This window comes from Hydra viridissima, unplaced genomic scaffold (genome assembly GCF_058129835.1).
Source record: "Hydra viridissima isolate aposymbiotic clone 2 unplaced genomic scaffold, HvirCarnegie_v1 scaffold_15, whole genome shotgun sequence".
Taxonomy (NCBI): domain Eukaryota; kingdom Metazoa; phylum Cnidaria; class Hydrozoa; order Anthoathecata; family Hydridae; genus Hydra; species Hydra viridissima.
The window spans coordinates 8,883,257-8,902,322 of NW_028324314.1; the positions used below are offsets into that span (position 1 = coordinate 8,883,257).

At 28.3% G+C, this 19,066-nt stretch overlaps 3 protein-coding genes across 10 annotated transcripts; all 3 read left to right on the plus strand.

Annotated features, from left to right (window-relative positions):
* Positions 1–273: 273 nt before the first annotated feature.
* Positions 274–11,241, plus strand: LOC149878535 (uncharacterized). Of its 5 annotated transcripts, none has more exons than XM_090073255.1 (12): positions 274–559; positions 4,096–4,140; positions 4,234–4,313; positions 4,461–4,542; positions 4,696–4,792; positions 5,707–5,777; positions 7,834–7,910; positions 8,095–8,253; positions 10,110–10,225; positions 10,465–10,525; positions 10,629–10,675; positions 10,902–11,241. In XM_090073255.1, the coding sequence occupies exons 1-12, from the start codon at positions 373–375 to the stop codon at positions 11,011–11,013; spliced, it is 1,134 nt and encodes a 377-aa protein (XP_089929381.1). In that variant the 5' UTR covers positions 274–372; the 3' UTR covers positions 11,014–11,241. The 5 variants fall into 5 exon arrangements, with proteins under 5 accessions (XP_089929381.1, XP_089929380.1, XP_089929382.1 ...); XM_090073257.1 differs by lacking the exon at positions 274–559 and adding an exon at positions 3,380–3,649; XM_090073258.1 differs by lacking the exon at positions 274–559 and adding an exon at positions 3,656–3,947.
* On the plus strand, positions 444–2,994 carry LOC149878536 (uncharacterized). 2 transcript variants are annotated; one of them, XM_090073260.1, is made up of 2 exons: positions 444–559; positions 2,358–2,994. In XM_090073260.1, the coding sequence occupies exon 2, from the start codon at positions 2,497–2,499 to the stop codon at positions 2,911–2,913; it is 417 nt and encodes a 138-aa protein (XP_089929386.1). In that variant the 5' UTR covers positions 444–559; positions 2,358–2,496; the 3' UTR covers positions 2,914–2,994. The 2 variants fall into 2 exon arrangements, with proteins under 2 accessions (XP_089929386.1, XP_089929387.1); XM_090073261.1 differs by having other exon boundaries at positions 464–578.
* Positions 11,242–13,172: 1,931 nt separating the features above from the next.
* LOC145192955 (protein APCDD1-like) lies at positions 13,173–17,814 on the plus strand. 3 transcript variants are annotated; one of them, XM_080070314.2, is made up of 4 exons: positions 13,173–13,524; positions 15,985–16,061; positions 16,148–16,271; positions 16,366–17,814. In XM_080070314.2, the coding sequence occupies exons 2-4, from the start codon at positions 16,025–16,027 to the stop codon at positions 17,717–17,719; spliced, it is 1,515 nt and encodes a 504-aa protein (XP_079926440.2). In that variant the 5' UTR covers positions 13,173–13,524; positions 15,985–16,024; the 3' UTR covers positions 17,720–17,814. The 3 variants fall into 3 exon arrangements, with proteins under 3 accessions (XP_079926440.2, XP_089929308.1, XP_079926442.2); XM_090073182.1 differs by lacking the exon at positions 13,173–13,524 and adding an exon at positions 15,320–15,447; XM_080070316.2 differs by lacking the exon at positions 13,173–13,524 and adding an exon at positions 15,554–15,836.
* Positions 17,815–19,066: the final 1,252 nt, after the last annotated feature.

Below are 19,066 nucleotides of genomic sequence, written 5' to 3' on the forward strand. Positions count from 1 at the left end.
ATTTTTCTAGTGAATTATTTTGAGTATACATGTTACTTGGTATTCAAAATGTAATAGTTTATAGTTTATTGATCATTATCAACTCAGTTGTATTTAAGTTCTTTTTGAGTTGTTGTGGTTAAAATAATTATATTTCCTTATCATAAAGTTGTTGGTAGTTTCTGTTTTATTTGTCATCATGATCATAGTTAATGTTATGGTTCCTATGATTGTCATTTATCTTATTTTTTTATTGATCATAACTTGTAGTTTGGGATTACTATTTATTATTATTATTATTTTTTTTTTAACAATTTATAATTTTCAAGAAACAAAACTTGAGAATGAATAGTTGACTTTCAACATAAGTTTTCTTGGAGTGTTATCTATAAAATGGATCTTAAAATTAAAAAGGTTGCAATAATAGGTGCTGGTGTGTCTGGTATTTGTGCTGCCAAGTTTCTTTTACATACTACAACTAAGATCAGATTTAGTATTGTTGTATATGAACAACGTGATTGTATTGGGGGTACATGGGCTTATCAAGAACATGTTGACTTAGATTCAGAAGTCTTTTCAAGTATGTATAAAAATTTGAGGTATTTAGTTTTGTTACAATATGAATCCAGTTTAAAAAGCAGAATTGGATATTCTTTAAATTTAAATAACTATATAAATGTTTAAATAAATTTAAGCAATATATCATTGATTTTGTTAACATTAATGAACTGCTTTTATTTCATATGAAGTTTTTATATAAGTCATATATAAGTTTTATTTTAGCTTTTTAAATTTTTTTTAAAGGACAAATCTGCCAAAGCAGTTGATGTATTTCCCAGATTTTCCATATGCAAATGAAGGCGTTAGTTTTTTACATCATGAAGATGTTTTAAAGTATCTACAAAATTATGCTGACCACTTTTCAGTCACTGATCATATCCTATTCAATATGAAAGTTCTTAAGGTAGCTCCAGTGTTTGATGAGCGTCAGAAGCTTATTGAATGGAAAGTATATACTGAGAATCTTAAGAGCAAACTGAGGCTTGAAAGTGTATTTGATGCTGTTATTGTTTGCAATGGGTAATAGGTTTTACTTTAAACAACCATATAGACTTCATCTTTGAAGGTTTTAATTTTGAATTTATTTGTAATGTGTTTTCACAATTTAAAAAAAAAACACCTGGTTTGTTTTGCGTCATAAAAAAGACTGTTTTATAATCCAAATCAAATAAGAATTTAAATTTTTTTATGTTTTTGTAGACATTTTTCTACACCAAACATGCCAGAGATAGCAGGTCTGAAAAGATTTAAAGGTGTGAGTTTCCATAGTTGTTTCTACCGATGCTCATCAAATTTCAAAGGAAAAACTGTTTTGTTGCAGGGTGCAGGTAGTTCAGCTTTGGATATTGGGCTAGATTTAGCATCAGAATGCCGCTCTGTGATTATATCTCATTATGGCCCTAGGTTTACAACTAAACTCCCCTCTAATGTAATTGAGAAAGTCAACATATCTCATGTGAATGCTGATGGAGTCTTTATTTTTGAGGATAAAACTGAAGCTGCTGTTGATGTGTTTTTGCCTTGCACAGGATATAAATATAATCTTTCTTTTCTTTCGTCAGAATGTGAAGTTATTTATGAGAATCAATCTGTTTTTCCACTATATAAACATTTATTCCATGTAAAATATCCTTCACTGTCATTTGTTGGTATCCCATGGCTTACTAGTCCACTTCCAATGATTCATCAACAGTGCGCTTATATTTGCAGTGTTTTGTCAGAAGAAAAATGCCTGCCATCAGAGGAAGAAATGCTTAATAACATGTCACAAGATGTTTTAGAGTTACAAAAGAAAGGTGAAAAATCTAAATATTTTCATAAATTGGGTGATGATCAATTTGCTTATAATGATAACTTAGCAGAGTTTTCTGGGTGTCCCAAGAATCCACCATTTATGAAAGATTTATATAAATATTGTTCATGTTTACGCAAAGAAAATGCCATGGTGTATAAAAATTATAATTTCAGAATCATTGATGACTTTACTTTTGAAGTAGTTGAATAATAGTATTTTTTATCTAATATATTTACTTGTCTTTTTTTTTAACTTAGTACCTATTTTTCATATAAACTATTTTGATAGTTTTCCAATTATTTATTTTTGTTTCCCCTCTTTCCTTAGCCTAGTTTACATATATTACTTTTATTAAGTTGTTGTTGCTCAAAGCAAATCCTGATTATGTTAAAAATGTTGAGCTGCTTCTAAATCTGTTAAAAACCATCTTTAGTAGCAACAGAAACAACAAAGAATATTTAAGTATGTTTTTATGTAATTTACTTCATTTAAAAGTTACTGCCTAATATTTTTTTTATTACAGTGTTGTAATTGCTAAAATTATTGTTTCTTTTGCTGCTGTTGTTGGTGGAGTTATAGTTTTTGTTAGGTCCTTTATACTCTAAGTAGCAAAATGCAGTTTTGCTAACATTCTGAGGAGTTGGAAAACATTAAGGCATGTTATGGCAGCTACAAATGAAAATTGGAAATCATTTGTGGAAGAAAAACTTTTATGCAACAATCTTATTGATGGAGTGGCTATGTTTACTAAGACACTTGTTCCATTGGAGATGTATGGTAAACTTCAAAACCTTCCTATTCACCAAATGGAGCAGTTTTTAGATATTTTTACTAAAATTCATTCTCAAACTGAAAATATAAGACATGGCTTTACTGTAGACATAAATTTACAACAAGTAAAGTTTGTTATAAGACATTACAATTACCATAGTGTTTATTCAATATCAAAGGCTAATCAAATGGGGTTAATTGTGGTGAACTTACCTTTTGGTGTGCTTATAGCATCACACAGTTATCCAGTAACATCTGCAGTTGCTGCACTGCATGTTGAAGATGTTTGTTATCTTTTAAGGTGCTGAAAAAATTTTTTTCACATGTAAAGACTGATATTGAATATATTTGTAAAAAGGTGTAACATGAATCAATATAAAAACCTTAAATAGATTTAAAAGTTTGCTTTTAATACTAATATTTGAATATATGAGAAAAAAATTTTTTTTTTTTCTTAGCTTGTTTACTTTTTAGTTTCTCAAACTGCTGTCAATCTCTACACTACTTTCTAAAAGTAATTTATTGAAAGAACTTGTTGAGCAATTTATATTTTATGTAATCATTTATTACAATATTACATATTAATCTACCTAAAATTCCTTTTTGTTTAAATGTAAATATATATTTATTATATTGTAAAGCTTCATTTACTTTTGTTTTATTTTTTTGTTAGAGGAATAGTGCAATAGTAGTATATTGGTAAAGTGCTATAATAGTATTGTTTTTTACCAAAATATGCTAAAATTTGTAAGTTTCTAAAATGTTTCTATTTTAAATTTTATCAACAGATTATTTATTGAGAAAGTCATGCTTTTATTGACACTTTTATCTTAATTGAAATGAGTTTTACAAAGTTTATGCATCCACAGTCAATCTATGTGCCATCAATCTGTTAGTCAATTATTGCATTTAATGTTTATAGCTGTTACATAAATAATCATTGTTTTGGAATTATTTAGGAAATGACACAAATTGATACAATTTTGAATAGTTTTGTAAAGATATTCAAAAACCAGCTTGATTGTTTGGCTGTCAATGAAAAAGGTCAGTTTGAAGTTGGGTTTTTTGATTTGAAGAATTATGATTCATTCAAATATTCATTTTTGTGTAGTGTTGGTAGTTTTTAGATGAATAATATTAGAAGCGAAGTTTTAAATATATTTTTAAAATTCCATTTTAACTAGGGTACCTTTTTATAGGTAAATGTCAAACTTTTGCTCTCTTTTACTACCTTAAAATTTTCTGCTAGGACTATACTTATCATGGTCTATTAATAATCAAGATTTGTAATAAAAATTTGGTTCTGTAAATAACTGGTGATGTAGATTTGATTTTACCTTGTGTAAGTATTTTATATCAAATGAAGTACTTACAGGGTAAAATTTAAATTGCATAAACCTCTGATATCATCATCATCATCATCATCATCAGCATCATCATCATCATTATCGCAAAATAATTAAAATTTGGATTTGTTTATTTTTATACAGCTTCTACAGAAAATTATGATAGAGCTATACACTGGGAAAAGATAGGTATAGTTCAAAATTTTTTTAAAATTATGTTTATCTTCTATTTTATGAATTCAAAAAGTTTTACAAAAACAAACAAACCAATATCTATTTCAGGTCTTTCCTGTGAAGCTGTGTCTAAAGAATGCACAATGTTGTCTGTTGTATTCTCCAAACCTCCTCCCCCCTCTGAACAGGTTGAGAAATATTTATATAATACCTAGGAATAAATTGAACCTAATATTAAGATTTTGGTAGACTTTCTAAAGGTCATATTGTTAATTTAAGGTTAACTTTTTTGTATAATTTAAGACTAATTTTTTTTTTTTTTTTCTCTTTATAAGGATCTTTCTTCATTATTGCATCAGTTAGGTCTAAGTGTTGATGTACTACTTGCTTGGTACAAAACATTTCCGCTTTCTGAAGGTGATTTTTTTTATGATAATTATTATTTTTTCATAGTTAACATCAAGTTATTGTATGTTTTATTAGTATGAGTATTCTTATTACAGATCACAGATTGTTCTTCCTACCACTCTGAATGATTCCGTACTTCTTTGTAAACTTTGTAATTATTAGGAAAATTTTTACATTCTTACTTGAAACCTTGCATTGTTGATGTTGTTGAGTGTGCATGTGGGTTTTTGAACACATTGGCAACAGACAAGACAAAAGAGTAAGTTTTAAAAACTTTTACTATCAATTCTCTGTAAATTGTATAGTTAATTTTTTCAAATATTATTTCACAAGAAAATTTCAAAGATGATAGTTAGGTTTTAAAAAGATTGTATGAGATTGGTTTTTAAAGTCATCTGTAGCTCACCAGATTTGCTACTCTTTTCCAAAATTAGAATATTACTTTTTAATGGAGCCAAAATTGATTATAATAATTAATAGAGCTATTTAATTAATTATAGTAATTAGTAGAGCTATTTAATAGAGCTCCAAGCTTTTTATTGTAAGTTTTTAACCAAAACAGATAATTGCAGTTTCCAGAAAATATAATTGTGAAAAACTGGTTTCCTCTTTTCTGAAATAAAAGCAGAGAGCAGTTTTTTACAAGTTTTTATTTTGGTTTATTTTATATTTTTAAGATAAAAACTGCAAAAGGTTTCCTTTAATCATTTTTTAAACAAAAGAATGTTTATTGCTTTCAAGAATGTTTATTGCTTTCATAAGCTTTTTTAAAATATCTTTTAATGATTTCTTCATGAATGTTATTAAGTATTAAAGCAGTCTGTTTTTAGGTGATAGAAATAAAGATACCATATTTCTATTCTGTGTGTGTGTGTGTGTGTGTGTGTGTGTGTGTGTGTGTGTGTGTGTGTGTGTGTGTGTGTGTGTGTGTGTGTGTGTGTGTGTGTGTGTGTGTGTGTGTGTGTGTGTGTGTGTGTGTGTGTGTGTGTGTGTGTGTGTGTGTGTGTGTGTGTGTGTGTGTGTGTGTGTGTGTGTGTGTGTGTGTGTGTGTGTGTGTGTGTGTGTGTGTGTGTGTGTAAAAGCTCCTAAATGCAAACTAGTTTAATGAACCCTTTGAAATTATCCTCTCTTTTTTTAATCAGTTGATGTTCAATTACATATTTTTATGTTAAGAGGTGCCCAAAGACTGCTAGCAATTGGGAAAGTCTGGAGCAACTGTGATTTATTTAAAACACTGCCCAAAGGTAAAAGTTAATTTGTTAAATATCTCTGATTTGTCACTATAACAGCATTTATTCATAAAATAAAAATTGTATTATATGAATTTAGTTTTAGTAAATCTTATTTTTTTCAGAGTTTTATGTTTTTCTACCTTTTTATGACTTTAAATCATAAAAAAAGCCAACTATAATTGTTATTTGTAATAACCAACCTTTATGATTTAACATACATATGATAAAAATTGGTTATGTCAACCATCAGTTAAATTTTTGTAATTTATAACTGTTACAAGTGTAAACACCATCAAGTATCAACAGATGTTACAAGAAAATCCAACATGATCACCTGATACATTTAATTGAAATATGTAACAGATGTTTGTATGCATGATAATGCTTAGTTTTACACTGTTAAACTTATAATTACATGGCTACGAGAACAAAATATTGAGCTTGGTTTACAGAAATTACTCCAAATTAGTGAAAAAATCTCAATTGTCAAGGAAACCCATCTGTTAAAGTTTATTTAGATAATAATTAAAACTTTTTAATAAAAAATGTCCTTTTCTGTCAATAGCTCACTGAAGCCTGTCCAACTCCCTGGGAAACTAATTGGGAAAATGAAAATAAATAATTGGGAAAATGCAGCAGGGAAAATGCAAACATAACACAGAATTAAATTGTTATTAATATGTACTATAAATTGTTATTAACATGTACTATAAATTGTTATTAATATGTACTATAAATTATTTTTAATGTGTACTATAAATTGTTATTAAAACTTAATAAAGGGCGGCAGGTAAATTTTTGATAATTTAATTTTTGAAGCTCTTTTAATTTTTTAATTTTTATTTTATTTGAAAAGATAAATTTAATTTTTTTTATAACTTTAACATTTATTATTCTAACTCAAACAAAAAAAAATTGAAAATACATTTTAAAAAAAACTACTAAAGAAATTGCCAATAAAAGGCTTTGTTAATTAAAAAATAAGCATCTAACCTTTTACATAATTGAGTAATTTACTAAGTTCAAGTTTAATATTTTAAAAGTTAAATTATTAAAAATTTTGTTTTTGGGCCTTGTGGCAATGTTTCTATCTTAGCTACATGAAATCACTATTTGATTATGTATCTTTATCAGCTGTTTGAAATAGCTACTTAATTACGTTTCTATTTTAGCTGTTTGAAATGACCACTTAATTACATTTCTATCTTATCTGTTTGAAATGAACATTTTATTAAGTTTCTATCTTAGCTGCATGAAATGATCATTTAATTACATTTCTATCTTAGCTGTAAGAAATGATCATTTAGTTTAGTTTTAGTCATTTAACTTAGTTTTTGGTTTAGTTTCACAAAGTTAGATTTTAATTGAAATTAGTTTAATTGAGAAATGAATCAGTAAATTACTTGTTAAATGTTTATGTAAAAAGTTTTAAAAGAGTTTAGGATTTGATTTTATATGTGTATCTAGAAACAAAAAGTTGTCAACAAAACCAGGACAGTTACTAAGTCTCTGTTAAAACAGTTATTTTTATAGCCAAATGTGTTTTTTAAAACATGAATGGCTTGCTTTGCATCTCATAAGCTTCAAAAACTTTCCTTTGAGATGTGTATATTTTTATAACCTGCAACTGAGTTAAACAGAAAGTGAGTGCAGGTATTTATGTAAAAAAAGAATTAATTTGTTGCTATTATGAAAAATCTTTTTCAGAAGCTTTTTCAAAGCATACTGAATAGTTTGTTAATACTAAATAAAATCCTAAAAGAGTTTAAAAATCTACAATTGACTTTAATAGAAGAAGTGTTTAATTTTGTGTTATATAATGAATGTATTTAAAAACTTGAAAACGTTTAATGAAAAGAAATCAAGTAATGTTAAAGGTTTTAGTTGAGTGACAACTTAAAATCTTTTTTGCAATTTATTTTTTGGTGGCTTTTTGGTTGCTTGAGTTTCCTAATCAAAATTAGTATATTTTTCTTATTACTGTTATTAATTTTAGTCACTTTAAGTTTCATGGGACTGGATATGCTATTTTCATGAGTTTCAATACATGTAACTCATTATTTTATAGATAACTGCTCAGCTCTCATTTGTAATGTTGATAAAACGTATAACTTTTTGTCTGATGCTATGATTGAGCTTAAAGAGGTGCGTTTTTTTCAATTTATATGGTTTAGTTCAATAGATCTTTACTATATTTGATTATTTAGTTGAATTAAGAAAAACCTGATGTTTTAATATGTTAGTAAATAAACAAAACATTTTTATGAGTACTTCAGCTTTCATTAAAAGAATTTTATTTTCATCGGTTTGATGTTTTTTATGTTTTTAGAGTTTTGAGAAACATAAGCAAGTGCAGCTTAATGATGATACTCAATTAGAAGATACAGAATTAGAAAGTTCAGAGTTAGAAGAAAGTGATGATGACAATGAAGAGACATGGTCTGCTGATGAAGTGTTGTTAATTAATCCTGCCATTAGCATACTTATGGTGTGGTAAACTTTTTTGCTAATTTGATCATATTTTTCATTCTTGAAATATTTGTTGACTCTTTATCTTATTTTTTAACTTTGTTTTTAAAACTGGAAAAGTAATAGTAGCTTCAACCAAGTTGGTGCACAAATTATAAAATTAAATTGGTTACCAAGTGAAGTTTTCATGAAAGTTAATTTGTGGTTGTATGGTAAAATAAATATTGAGCCCAGGTCAAGTTTTTCAAACATTATGCTTTACATTACTGTGAAATTACAATTTTGTATTGAAATAAACAAAAAAGTCTATAAAGTGAAATAAAACAGAACAAAAAACTTAGTATCTAAGATCAAGTTAAGATAGCATATAAACCTGTGAGATGCTTGATATTTTAGTGGTAGCCATCCCCAACTAAAGGTGTTAGTGGTAACCATTAAAAAGGTTGTCAAACATGACCTAGGACATTTTATATAATATTATAATTTATATAAAAGTAAAAAATTCTGTTTATATAAAAATACAACTCTTCTTACAAAAAAACAAAATTATATTTATTTAAACTCAATATTCAAGAAATATATTTAAGTTAAGTGATTTATTAACTTCTTCTGAAAACTAATTTTTGAGAAGTATTATGTTATTGGTATTTCATATTCTGTGTAAGGCAACATGATTTGCTTTAAAATGCTGACATAATACTTCTTTTTTTAAAAACAAATTGGTCCGACTTTGTTTAATGAAAAACAACTTTGTATCATAGTTTCACATACACTATGTTTTACAGTCTTCATTATGTATCTGGTTACTGAACTCTGTATTCATTGTCTATAATTACTAGACCAGATTTCTCTTTCATATGGACAGTTAATTGACCAATAGCTAAGTTAAATCTGTGGAAAGTTGTATTAATGCTCTTAAGTCCCTTTTCAAGTAAAAAATTGTATATATATTTTTCAGCAGTTGTTTAAATCTTTTTTTTTTCAGGACAACATCTATGCTTACATTCTTTATTTGTATTATATCTACATCTGCTTTTTGTTCTGAAAATAATACTGTCTAAATTCAAACATATATCTCATTTATATATTAAGTCTCAAAGCATATATATATTAACCTATTTATTTTTAAGTAATATTAATTGCACGTGAATCCTCTAAAGCTGATTTCTCTGCTATTATTTTTAACACATAGCAACATCACTGTTTTTAGCAATAACATAACATAGCAACAACACTGTTTTTCAAATATTTGGGAAACTCTCAAAACCTGTGTATTTCCTAGTAAACAGTTTGCGTTAATTTACTCACCTTTATTTCTACGATTACATCTCACTCACACACATAACTCTCAGTAAATTCTAAGAATAGAGAGCTTCATTTCTGGATTTTATTTAAAATTTGTAACCACTGCTATCATTTAAACTTGTTCTTATCTTCAAAATTTAAATTTGATTATCACGACAACTTAGAGCTTCGAATTCTTACTTCGTGTATCTAAGCTAAATGTCATGGCTTTAAAAAGTTAAAACACTTAAATTTTTCTATTGCCACTTTTATTGGCAACGTCTTATGACAGTTATCATCAATAAATAGAGTTTTAGTTGCTCCAGGTTACACGATGTTAAATGCTTTTTTTTTAAAAGCTTGTTTATCATTATTTCAACTATATACAAGGGTTTTTGCTTTTACTTATTGCACAGGTTTATTTCTCTACATACTTTAGTACCTTAAAATTCTTAAATATACCTTGGGTTATCTTAAATATCTATCTTGTTTTATCTTAAATATAGCATTTAAGATAAACCAAGATAGATATTTAAGATAAATTGAGAAATGCTATATTTAAAATAAACCAATCTCGATTTTTTAAATTAGGCATGTAAAGGTTTGTTGAAAAAAGCAAAAGATTCTTTTCAAGAATTAAGCTATCCTCTGAACAAGTGCAAAGAAGTGGATGTTTTTTATGATCATGTGATAACCTTAAGCCCTACGTAAGGAACATTTTAAAACTTTTAAAAACTTTGTTTTTTAGTTTAACTTGTACAGGCGGTTTTTAAAATTAATTGATTAGCTACGGTTAAAACTTTTTTTTTTTATTTCTTTTTTAATCTTTTGTTGCACATTTTTCAAACGCATTTTACTTAATTTAAATATATTTAAAATATATTTGAAGCATAAGCAACAACTTATTTTTTATTCCGTTTTAAGTCTAGTTTATTGCATTGTTTAGTGTTGACGACTTTGTAATGGCTTTATATCCACCCGTCGATAAATTGATTCTTGACAAAGAGGTTAACCTTTCTTTGCAAGCTCATATTTTTTAATGCTTAAGTTTTATTACGACATTTCGTTCATTTTTAACTCAAAATTATTTTTTTTAATTTGTGTTATTAGATGAGGAAGCTGGAAACAAAAATCACCAATATTCTGCAAACCTTGAGGTTAGTTAAAAATATATTAGTGAGTTTTAGAAAAACGTTTGAAAAAACTAAACGATGGAATGAATTACGTAGGCATTTAAATGAAGCCTTGCTATTCTTTTTAAACTACGGCGAAATTATGTACATATTATATCGCAATCTGTTATTCAATATAAATTTTCATGAAAAGATCGACTGAACTTACCACTGTGAATATCAATTAAATGTAAGAGATATTTTATTTTAGATCTATTTTCGATTTACCATCAATTGTCGAACGATTGAAATTTATTGAAAAAGCTTTTGACCATAACCTAATCAAGCTAAAGAATCATATATCAGAATCTGACGGAAAGTAGAAAGTTCAGCGAATATGAGCTAGAACGAGTTTTAAAATTTTTTCATCGATAACACAATACTAATCCTCTGCAGAGTGTCTCTAAATACTTTGATAATATTTCGAATATTTGAAGAAACGACATCAAAAACATAATGTAATGAAGAATATAAAGTGTATCAAGGTTATCAAAATATCAGGTGGCACATGTGGGTGGCAGCCACAGCGGAAGAAAAATGATTTTTTAAAATGGCTGAATACATGAAATTCTACAGGTTCTTGTCAATTTTTATTTTCAAGATTAAAAAAAATCAACATTATATATATGTGTGTGTGTGTGTGTGTGTGTGTGTGTGTGTGTGTGTGTGTGTGTGTGTGTGTGTGTGTGTGTGTGTGTGTGTGTGTGTGTGTGTGTGTGTGTGTGTGTGTGCGCGTGTGTATAATGTTGATTTTTTTTAATCTTGAAAATAAAAAAAATTGACAAGAACCTTGTACCCAGAGCTTTTATCTCTTTCTTTGAGTATTTTATGAGTTAATAGAAGTAAAAATTGTTTTAAACTCTAACAACAGATTTTTATGACACGAAAGTTCAGTTTTACAAAAAACTAAAGAATGAATTTCTGTCTTAAAAAAGAGTTAAAAATATATTTAAATAACTTCTTCATTAAATTTACTCGTTTTTGAATCTGATGTGCGAACTGGTTTTAAGTGTCATTTACATTTTTACTAAAACTCTAAAAGTTTGTTCAACCTAAAACGCCTTCTTTTTGCGCTAAGTTTTTTAAATTTAGCCATAATTAAAATCAGTGTGTCCAGCGCTTAAACCAGTCATGTTGAACTAACGCGAGTCACGTTGATCTTATTTTTAGTTGCGCGAATCACGTTGACCTTATTTAGTTCTCAGTTAATGAATTTAGTATTACTAGGCGACCAAGTTACTGTACTTATTGAAATTGATTACATCACTAAGTTATTTCTTCCTTTACGCTACTGCTTTAAATATATCAGCGGTTGCTTAACTCATAGTTAAATTTTATAACTCTCCCCCTACTCCCTCGAAAGGGAAAACTCCTTTTTGCCAAAGCAAATAGCACTGGATCTAGTTTAATACTTTAGTATTTGTGGTAATGCAAATATATCGGATTTCATGGTCTTATTAATTATTTTAAAGATAGGATTTTACAGTTTAAAGGGAAATTAACGCTTAGAAATACTCTGTTTCAGGTTTATTAAATTCACTATTGATAACTAAATTTTAACCAAGCAATACCTCGTGAGTTTCGTCTCTTTCTCGTATTTTAATAGTGTTTAGTTTTTTTCATAAAGGTTAAAGACTTTCTGCATTTAAAGTTTTAGCTTAATTTTCAGTCAAAATTTATTCAACAAAACCCATTAGGTTTGCGCAAATCGTTTTTGTTATATTTAAATTTGACTTCATCATTAAACCTCACATACGTTTGTAAAGTTATGTTGAGTTTAGAGATTAACGTTGTAAGATTCTTCTACGCCAAAAACAATCGTAGGATTAAAAGCTTTATGGTCCACTTAAACTTAGTGTTTTTTCCGCTCTTGAAGGACACTTGAAAAATTTTTCTTTTACCACTTGATTTCAATGAGAACAATAAATTGACGCTTTTTTAAAAATTCCATAAAAAATTCTTAATATTTGCTTTTAGATGCTATTATTGGCCATTTTGAAGTGTTTAAATACGTTTCATAAATTAGCAAAAAATAAATAAAATTGAAATTGCTGAGTAAATACTAAGGTTTAAAATGTTTAGTGTTTCAAGCGGAACAAAACCATGATAAAACGAATTCATTGATTTCTTAGTGGGTTATTTTCTACCTTTTTTTAAATCTGGCCATGTTTTTTTTTTGTTTTTTTTTCCCCTTTTTCAATACATATACACTAAGTTTTACATAAAACTATCTGGTTTCACACCTACACCTAGGAGGTCAGTAACCCTGACTCTAAAAAAAAAACTAGAAAGCTAAAATTAGCGAGTGCTTAACCTCGTTTACCGTTTAAATTAAAACTTAGTTTGGCACTTGACCTTAAAGTTCTGTTTAAACTGGTGATACACTGTAATTTCTAGGATACCATGTTTTCTTTGTATTACTTTTCTGAGTAAAAACAGTCATGCTGTTTCGAAGTTTCCTCATCGAGGAATAAATAGATTTTTACTTACACGCATTGAAAACAACCAATCAAAAAGTGTTGATAGTTTGAAGAAGAATCTTTATTACATGTTTTGTAATCGCAACGCAGTAACAAAAGAACTTAAAGTTTATAAAGTTCAAATAACAAAATTACTCAAGAACCTCTCTTATCAACGAGGAATCTTTATTCTTGAGCGTATAAAGTATATGCATAAATAATCGTGCAGTTTGTCAAGTGGGCCTCGACGATATAGTATACGTAAGAGTTGAGCTCATCGTCAATTGGAAAGAGTTCTTAAGACTATAAATACAGATTTAAGTTAAACTTCGGTTGAGTTGTTTGGGAAAAAAGACAAAAAAAAAACACGTAAAAGTAAGACATTTTAAAATAATTTTTTTTTTTTTTTTTTTATCAAAGGTTTTTTTTTTAGTCGCGCCAATAAATTTGCACAAACTTCGAAGTTTTTACATAACAAAGATACCAAACTAAGATTAACAAAGATGGTAAACTAATATTAATTTGCTAAGTTAAAAGTCATAGTTCATTCTTAACTGAATATTTATAAGCACAATCTAGCTGTTAATATTTTTTTTAAATAATAACGAAATTAGACAAATTTTATTTTAATAATTTTAAATTTGCATCATACTAACAATTTAACATGCATTTGATCACGTGTTCCTGTATAATTTAAAAAAAAGAATGCTATTGATAAAGATTATAATCGATGTCTGCTCTTGGAGATGAATCATATTTCTTGTTTAAAATTTCCATTCAGTAAAAGTATAAATCTTTTTTTATTACTATTATTTTACGTTAAATTAAAAGAAAATGCGATGAAAAACATTCCTCACGAACGTTAAAAGAAATTTAATTATTATTTGAAAATCTCTCGAAATATATCTGCAATAGTTCTAAAATACAACACGTGATAACGCTACACGCCAGAAGCATAGTACAAAATTATATTAGAAATTCTGTATCGAAGATTTCTATGCCGAATAAATTTTTTCATTAAATCAACATGAGCATTAATGAAGAAAAAAGTTTGACGAAAGCAAATTGACCTCTTGTACTGCGACATGAAAAGCCAAACAAGGTTGTTGAAAAAAAAGCGCGAGGTTATATCACCCTAAATCATGAAAAATTGAGTTAATTTAGTCTTTGACACTTGTACTTTTATATTACTCTATACTAATTTCGTAATAAAAACTTAAGAAAGGACAAACTACCCAATGAAAGTACAACTAGGAAAAATGCTTAGTCTCGATTTTTTGCCTGTAGTCAACCAGTAGAATTACAACTTCGCGTAATTCTGTTTTTGTTAATGTCACTTCTGTTTTCATAATTTATTGGTAGTTTGATGTAGTTATGTTGTTTTTAAGACTTTTATTTTCCTAGTATTCTCAGCCATTAATGTTTGCTTTTTAAAAGTTACATCGCATTTAATTGTTGCATAAACGCAGTTACATCTCATTTGCAAGTTTCTGCATCTTTTAAGCAGTATTTCTCTTTATGATATCAGTAGGAAAAGTTATCAGTGGCAATCTTATAAATCAATCTCATTCTTTTGAATAAGTGATTAAAATTTCACCAAAGAAAGTGTGTAGATTTACGCACACAATGATCTCCGTTTTACCACAGGGTTCATCATAGACAAGCACCTCCCTAACTGTTATCATACAAACCACAATTACTTTAACTATTTCTTAAGAAGATGACTGCATACAACTTTACGACTTTACGACAGCTAGGCTGTTTTAATTAATACTGCACAATGACATATGGCAATTAAGCGGATTTAAATTAACTGTGATTTTTTAATTAGTTTGGTATTAACGTATTTGAAGAAAAGTGTTAAAACAATCTAAATCCTAATTGAACCGAAACTCTGCAACTAAAAAAAAGATGTCTTCAAGCGTTTTAACATTCAGTGAGACTTTCTTGCTTTTAAAAAACGATTCTCGCTTTAACGTTTTTACAAAGCGCTCATTAGTCCAAACAGAAAGCTAGAAAAGTCGAAAACAAACCAACAGCAACTGTTTGTGTTTAATCATCTATTCAACATTTCTTTACGTCATAAACAAAAGAGCTATAAGCCGCCAAGTCTCCGGTAAGTAATCAAAATTGGTGCCTAATCGATACTTGTAATCACTTAGTGATAAGCTCCTTTTCAAAAATTGGCATAATTTCTGTAACAAAATATGATTTAATGTTAATGAGTTGGACGAAATATAATAAAATTCAGGTATCTACCATTATGATGACAGTAATCTTTTAATAAATAAAATTCAGGTAAATGATTTTTTATGGTTTATGATATATGATATTTTGGTATAGGTATATGATATTTTGGTTTTCTAATTATTTCATACACATGAACTAATGCCATGGCAATAATGATGTGGATCTATAATGAGTAAGCAATTCTTCTTTCATTAACCTCGATTGCTAGTTAGAGGTGATGGATGTTTTATTTTCTCTTTTTGATATATTGGCTGCCTTAGAAGATAGAATAAAATCGCTCGGAAGTAATTACTTAGCAGGTATTTTGCGCCAGATAATGGCATCAAGTATAAGCGTTAAAATGTTTTCGCGAATATATTTGTTTATTACTCCATCGTCATTTGACAATAAAGATATTAGAGCTGTCAAAGTGCCAGGGATTAGAGCGTGAATAACCCGTAAGCTAAACATATTTATAATGGCGTAACACTCATCTTATGAATGTTTTTACAAAGGAGATCTTTACTGTTGTTCTCGTACTGAAGTTATTTTAACAAATCGAAAGCTTAAAACTTTTTCCATAACATTTTTTATAAATTCTTTTAGATTATTTATACTGAAGCATATATAGAAATTATTCAATGCCATGAAATCACATAGCGCGTTGCTATTGGCTTTGCTAGGTAAGTGGAAACATTCTTATGCTTGATTTATGTTATTACAAAGAAACGTTACATCATGGTGAACTTTTTATTTTTTATTACTTCAGGTTTTTTACATTCATCAAATGCGTTTAATGATAAATGCGAAGATTTTAGTAAGCACATCAGTTTCCACAATCCGACAGTTTTCTATGCTCCACCATCACCGATTGGCACCTGGACATCATCAAGGTTTGCTATTTTTTACGTTAAGGTGGCTGGTTGTTAGTGCTGTCAGATATTTCATTGATGAAATTATTTAAATTTTATGTTTACTTCAAATTAGCTGTGAAGTGATTCCTGGTCCTCGTTTTATACTTCGCAAATGGACCATCTTAGAGTCAAAATTTTACGGAACTATTTTTCATTATCACGACAGTTGGTGTACTCAACCTTTGTTTTCAGTTCAAGTCTCGGGTTCATACAAAATTTACGCTGCAACAGCAACGCCACAAGCAAAAACCTCGCAGTCTTGTGAATTTAGGTTCGAAAAAATATATTACAAAACACATAACGCAACCACTTTACTTGACACATTAGAATTGATAAAACAAAAATGCATTGATGCCATCCCTGTATTAACAAAGATAAAGGAAAGTGACAATGAAAATATTACTTGGGATATGTTTATTGGTAAAAATATTAAAATCGAAAGTGCAGCTATAACAAAAAAACATTGCAGATATTATTTTGGTCTCCACTCCAATTCGTACAAAAAAATTAGAATGGTTGGCTTAAAGAAAGGCTTTAGTAACGAAAATGATGTACTTTATTTTTCTGATATTCCACCAAAACATCACGAAAAAAGTAAAGATTACATAGGGTCTGGGTTTCAGTATGGACTTTCACGAGTTCATCGACCGGGCTGCACTGTTTGTACATTAATAAGTATTTCTGAGGAGCATCCTATCCTCCCGCCTTTCGATCATTCTCAAGATTTTATTGGCGGCTGGGTGTCTAGCGTATGTGAAGCAGTGAACGACAATACATTCCAGTCTCGTTATTTTGAGTTCTATCCTCCAAGTAGTGAAGAGTTTTTTGGAAATGTTTCGTTGCAAATTAACTTCTATTTAGATCAAAACTGTAAAGAAAAGCGATTGAGCATCAAAGCGCGAGGTAAGATTGAAGACATATCTCCCCACGAATCTGTTGATGGTATTCTGACACTTTCAATAGATTTAAATTCAATGTTGCTAACAGGCTTCAATGGTCCAACATTAGGGATTATGCGACAACCAGACAACCGATGTGGAGATGCAGAAAAGTGGAAATATGGATATGAGCAAGATGTTTCGCATACAAACGGGTGTAAAATACTGGGCTTAACCGTGCCAAAAAACTCAAATATGAACATACGCGTTGTCAGTAGACAAGGCAAAAAAGAACTGCACGTTCAAGATAATGACGAAAAAGGTACATTTTTTAACGGCTTTTTAGTTCCATGCAATACTTTGTCCGCAAACATTACAAAAATGGGTACAGTTGAACTGCCCACTCCTCGACTGAACTTAATACCAGAAGTCTCCGATTACGACATAATGGACAATGAAATAGATGGTCCCAGCTCATCTGGGTATGCCTTAGCATGCTCTCTGAAATTGCTTTTTGGGTTAGTAATTACGAAACATTTTTTTCTATAAAAAAACGACTGTCGAGTTGCTAGGTAAACCACAAGTCGCTTTCAAATATTGAAAATCGGCTTGTGGTATATTTTTATTTAGAAACTCTTTCTAAAAAAAATTTTAATTATATTTTTTTTATTTTTATATTTTGTAAATAAAAACTGTAGCTATATAAGTTATTAAAATAATATTTTGTTAGGAATTAAAATATATTTGTTAAATATATATATTTAAATAATGGATTTCGTAAAAAAGCCATAATCCTTAAGAGGATTGCAAAATACATATGAATAAGGTTCTTTTAACGAAACTGTCGTCATTTTTCTTATAAATCTCCTTTTAAAAAAAAATATTTTACAAAAGAAATGTGTATTTCAATCAACAAAATAAACTCAATAATTTTAATTAATCAAATCAAATCAATATTTTTTTTAATTTTATCTTTTCAATGCTTTGATTTTAAGCTTGATTATTTCTGGAGTTAATTCATGTCAAATATGTGAAGAGAGATTTGCCAAAAGAAACATAACGCTTAAGCATAAAAGCTTCGACGTAGTTTTAAGACTTTAATACTTTTCATGGTGAGGAGTAGACGTTTTAATATATCTGTTTAAAAATCAGTTTGCAATTGTTATCTGTATGTAGCATTTCATATGGTAGGACTAGACAAGTTTAACAAAATATTTGATTTCTTCATGATCAAAATACCAGCCGACTTTAATGTATGAAAACTAACAATTTATGCTAACTAATTTATGCAAATTGATGATTTACTAGCTTTATAAACAAAGTTTTTTGATGTGACGATTGTTCACAAGACATTCTTGTTATTTATTTAGAGGAGAATGTTGTCCTTTAAAACTTAACTTAAGAATTACTTTGTGTTTAAACAAGAAGCATAATAAGAAAGAAAACCTTGATGCTCACCTTGAAAACTAATACTTCAGAATCCTTAGTTAAATTAAGTATTTCTCCTTGTTTGTTTAATTATATCTTTTGTGTTAAAAGAAACGAATAAAATTATGCAAATAATATTGTTCACACAGTTTGTCCAGAAGTGGACCTACTGAAAAATCCCAAAAGTCAAAGTAAAAAAAAAAAGAAAAATTTTTATTACTTTGATAAAACCTTTAAGTTTATACCTTTATGTTGCACAAAATTGTTTTTAATTCCTCTTTTTTTTTACCTATTGGTAGGAAAACTTTATCTATAAAATTTAAATAGACCTAGTTTTTGCCTTTAAATTTTAAATGAATTCCAAAGTTCACACCGACGCTGTTGTTTTAAAAAGGTTTAAACTTTAGAATGTTTAAGGAAATAAGTTACTTATGACTAAAGAAAATAAATGTCTTTAAAGCAGGTTTG

Bases quoted from the DNA above. Each gene is read 5' to 3' on its own strand.
- LOC149878535 (XM_090073254.1), top strand. From the start codon at position 373: ATGGATCTTAAAATTAAAAAGGTTGCAATAATAGGTGCTGGTGTGTCT. The intron at 579-783 runs GTATTTAGTTTT...TTTTTTTTAAAG, and splicing joins AGTATGTATAAAAATTTGAG to GACAAATCTGCCAAAGCAGT. The intron at 1,060-1,239 runs GTAATAGGTTTT...ATGTTTTTGTAG, and splicing joins GCTGTTATTGTTTGCAATGG to ACATTTTTCTACACCAAACA.
- LOC149878536 (XM_090073260.1), top strand. From the start codon at position 2,497: ATGGCAGCTACAAATGAAAATTGGAAATCATTTGTGGAAGAAAAACTT.
- LOC145192955 (XM_080070314.2), top strand. From the start codon at position 16,025: ATGAAATCACATAGCGCGTTGCTATTGGCTTTGCTAG. The intron at 16,062-16,147 runs GTAAGTGGAAAC...TTATTACTTCAG, and splicing joins GTTGCTATTGGCTTTGCTAG to GTTTTTTACATTCATCAAAT. The intron at 16,272-16,365 runs GTTTGCTATTTT...ACTTCAAATTAG, and splicing joins GGCACCTGGACATCATCAAG to CTGTGAAGTGATTCCTGGTC.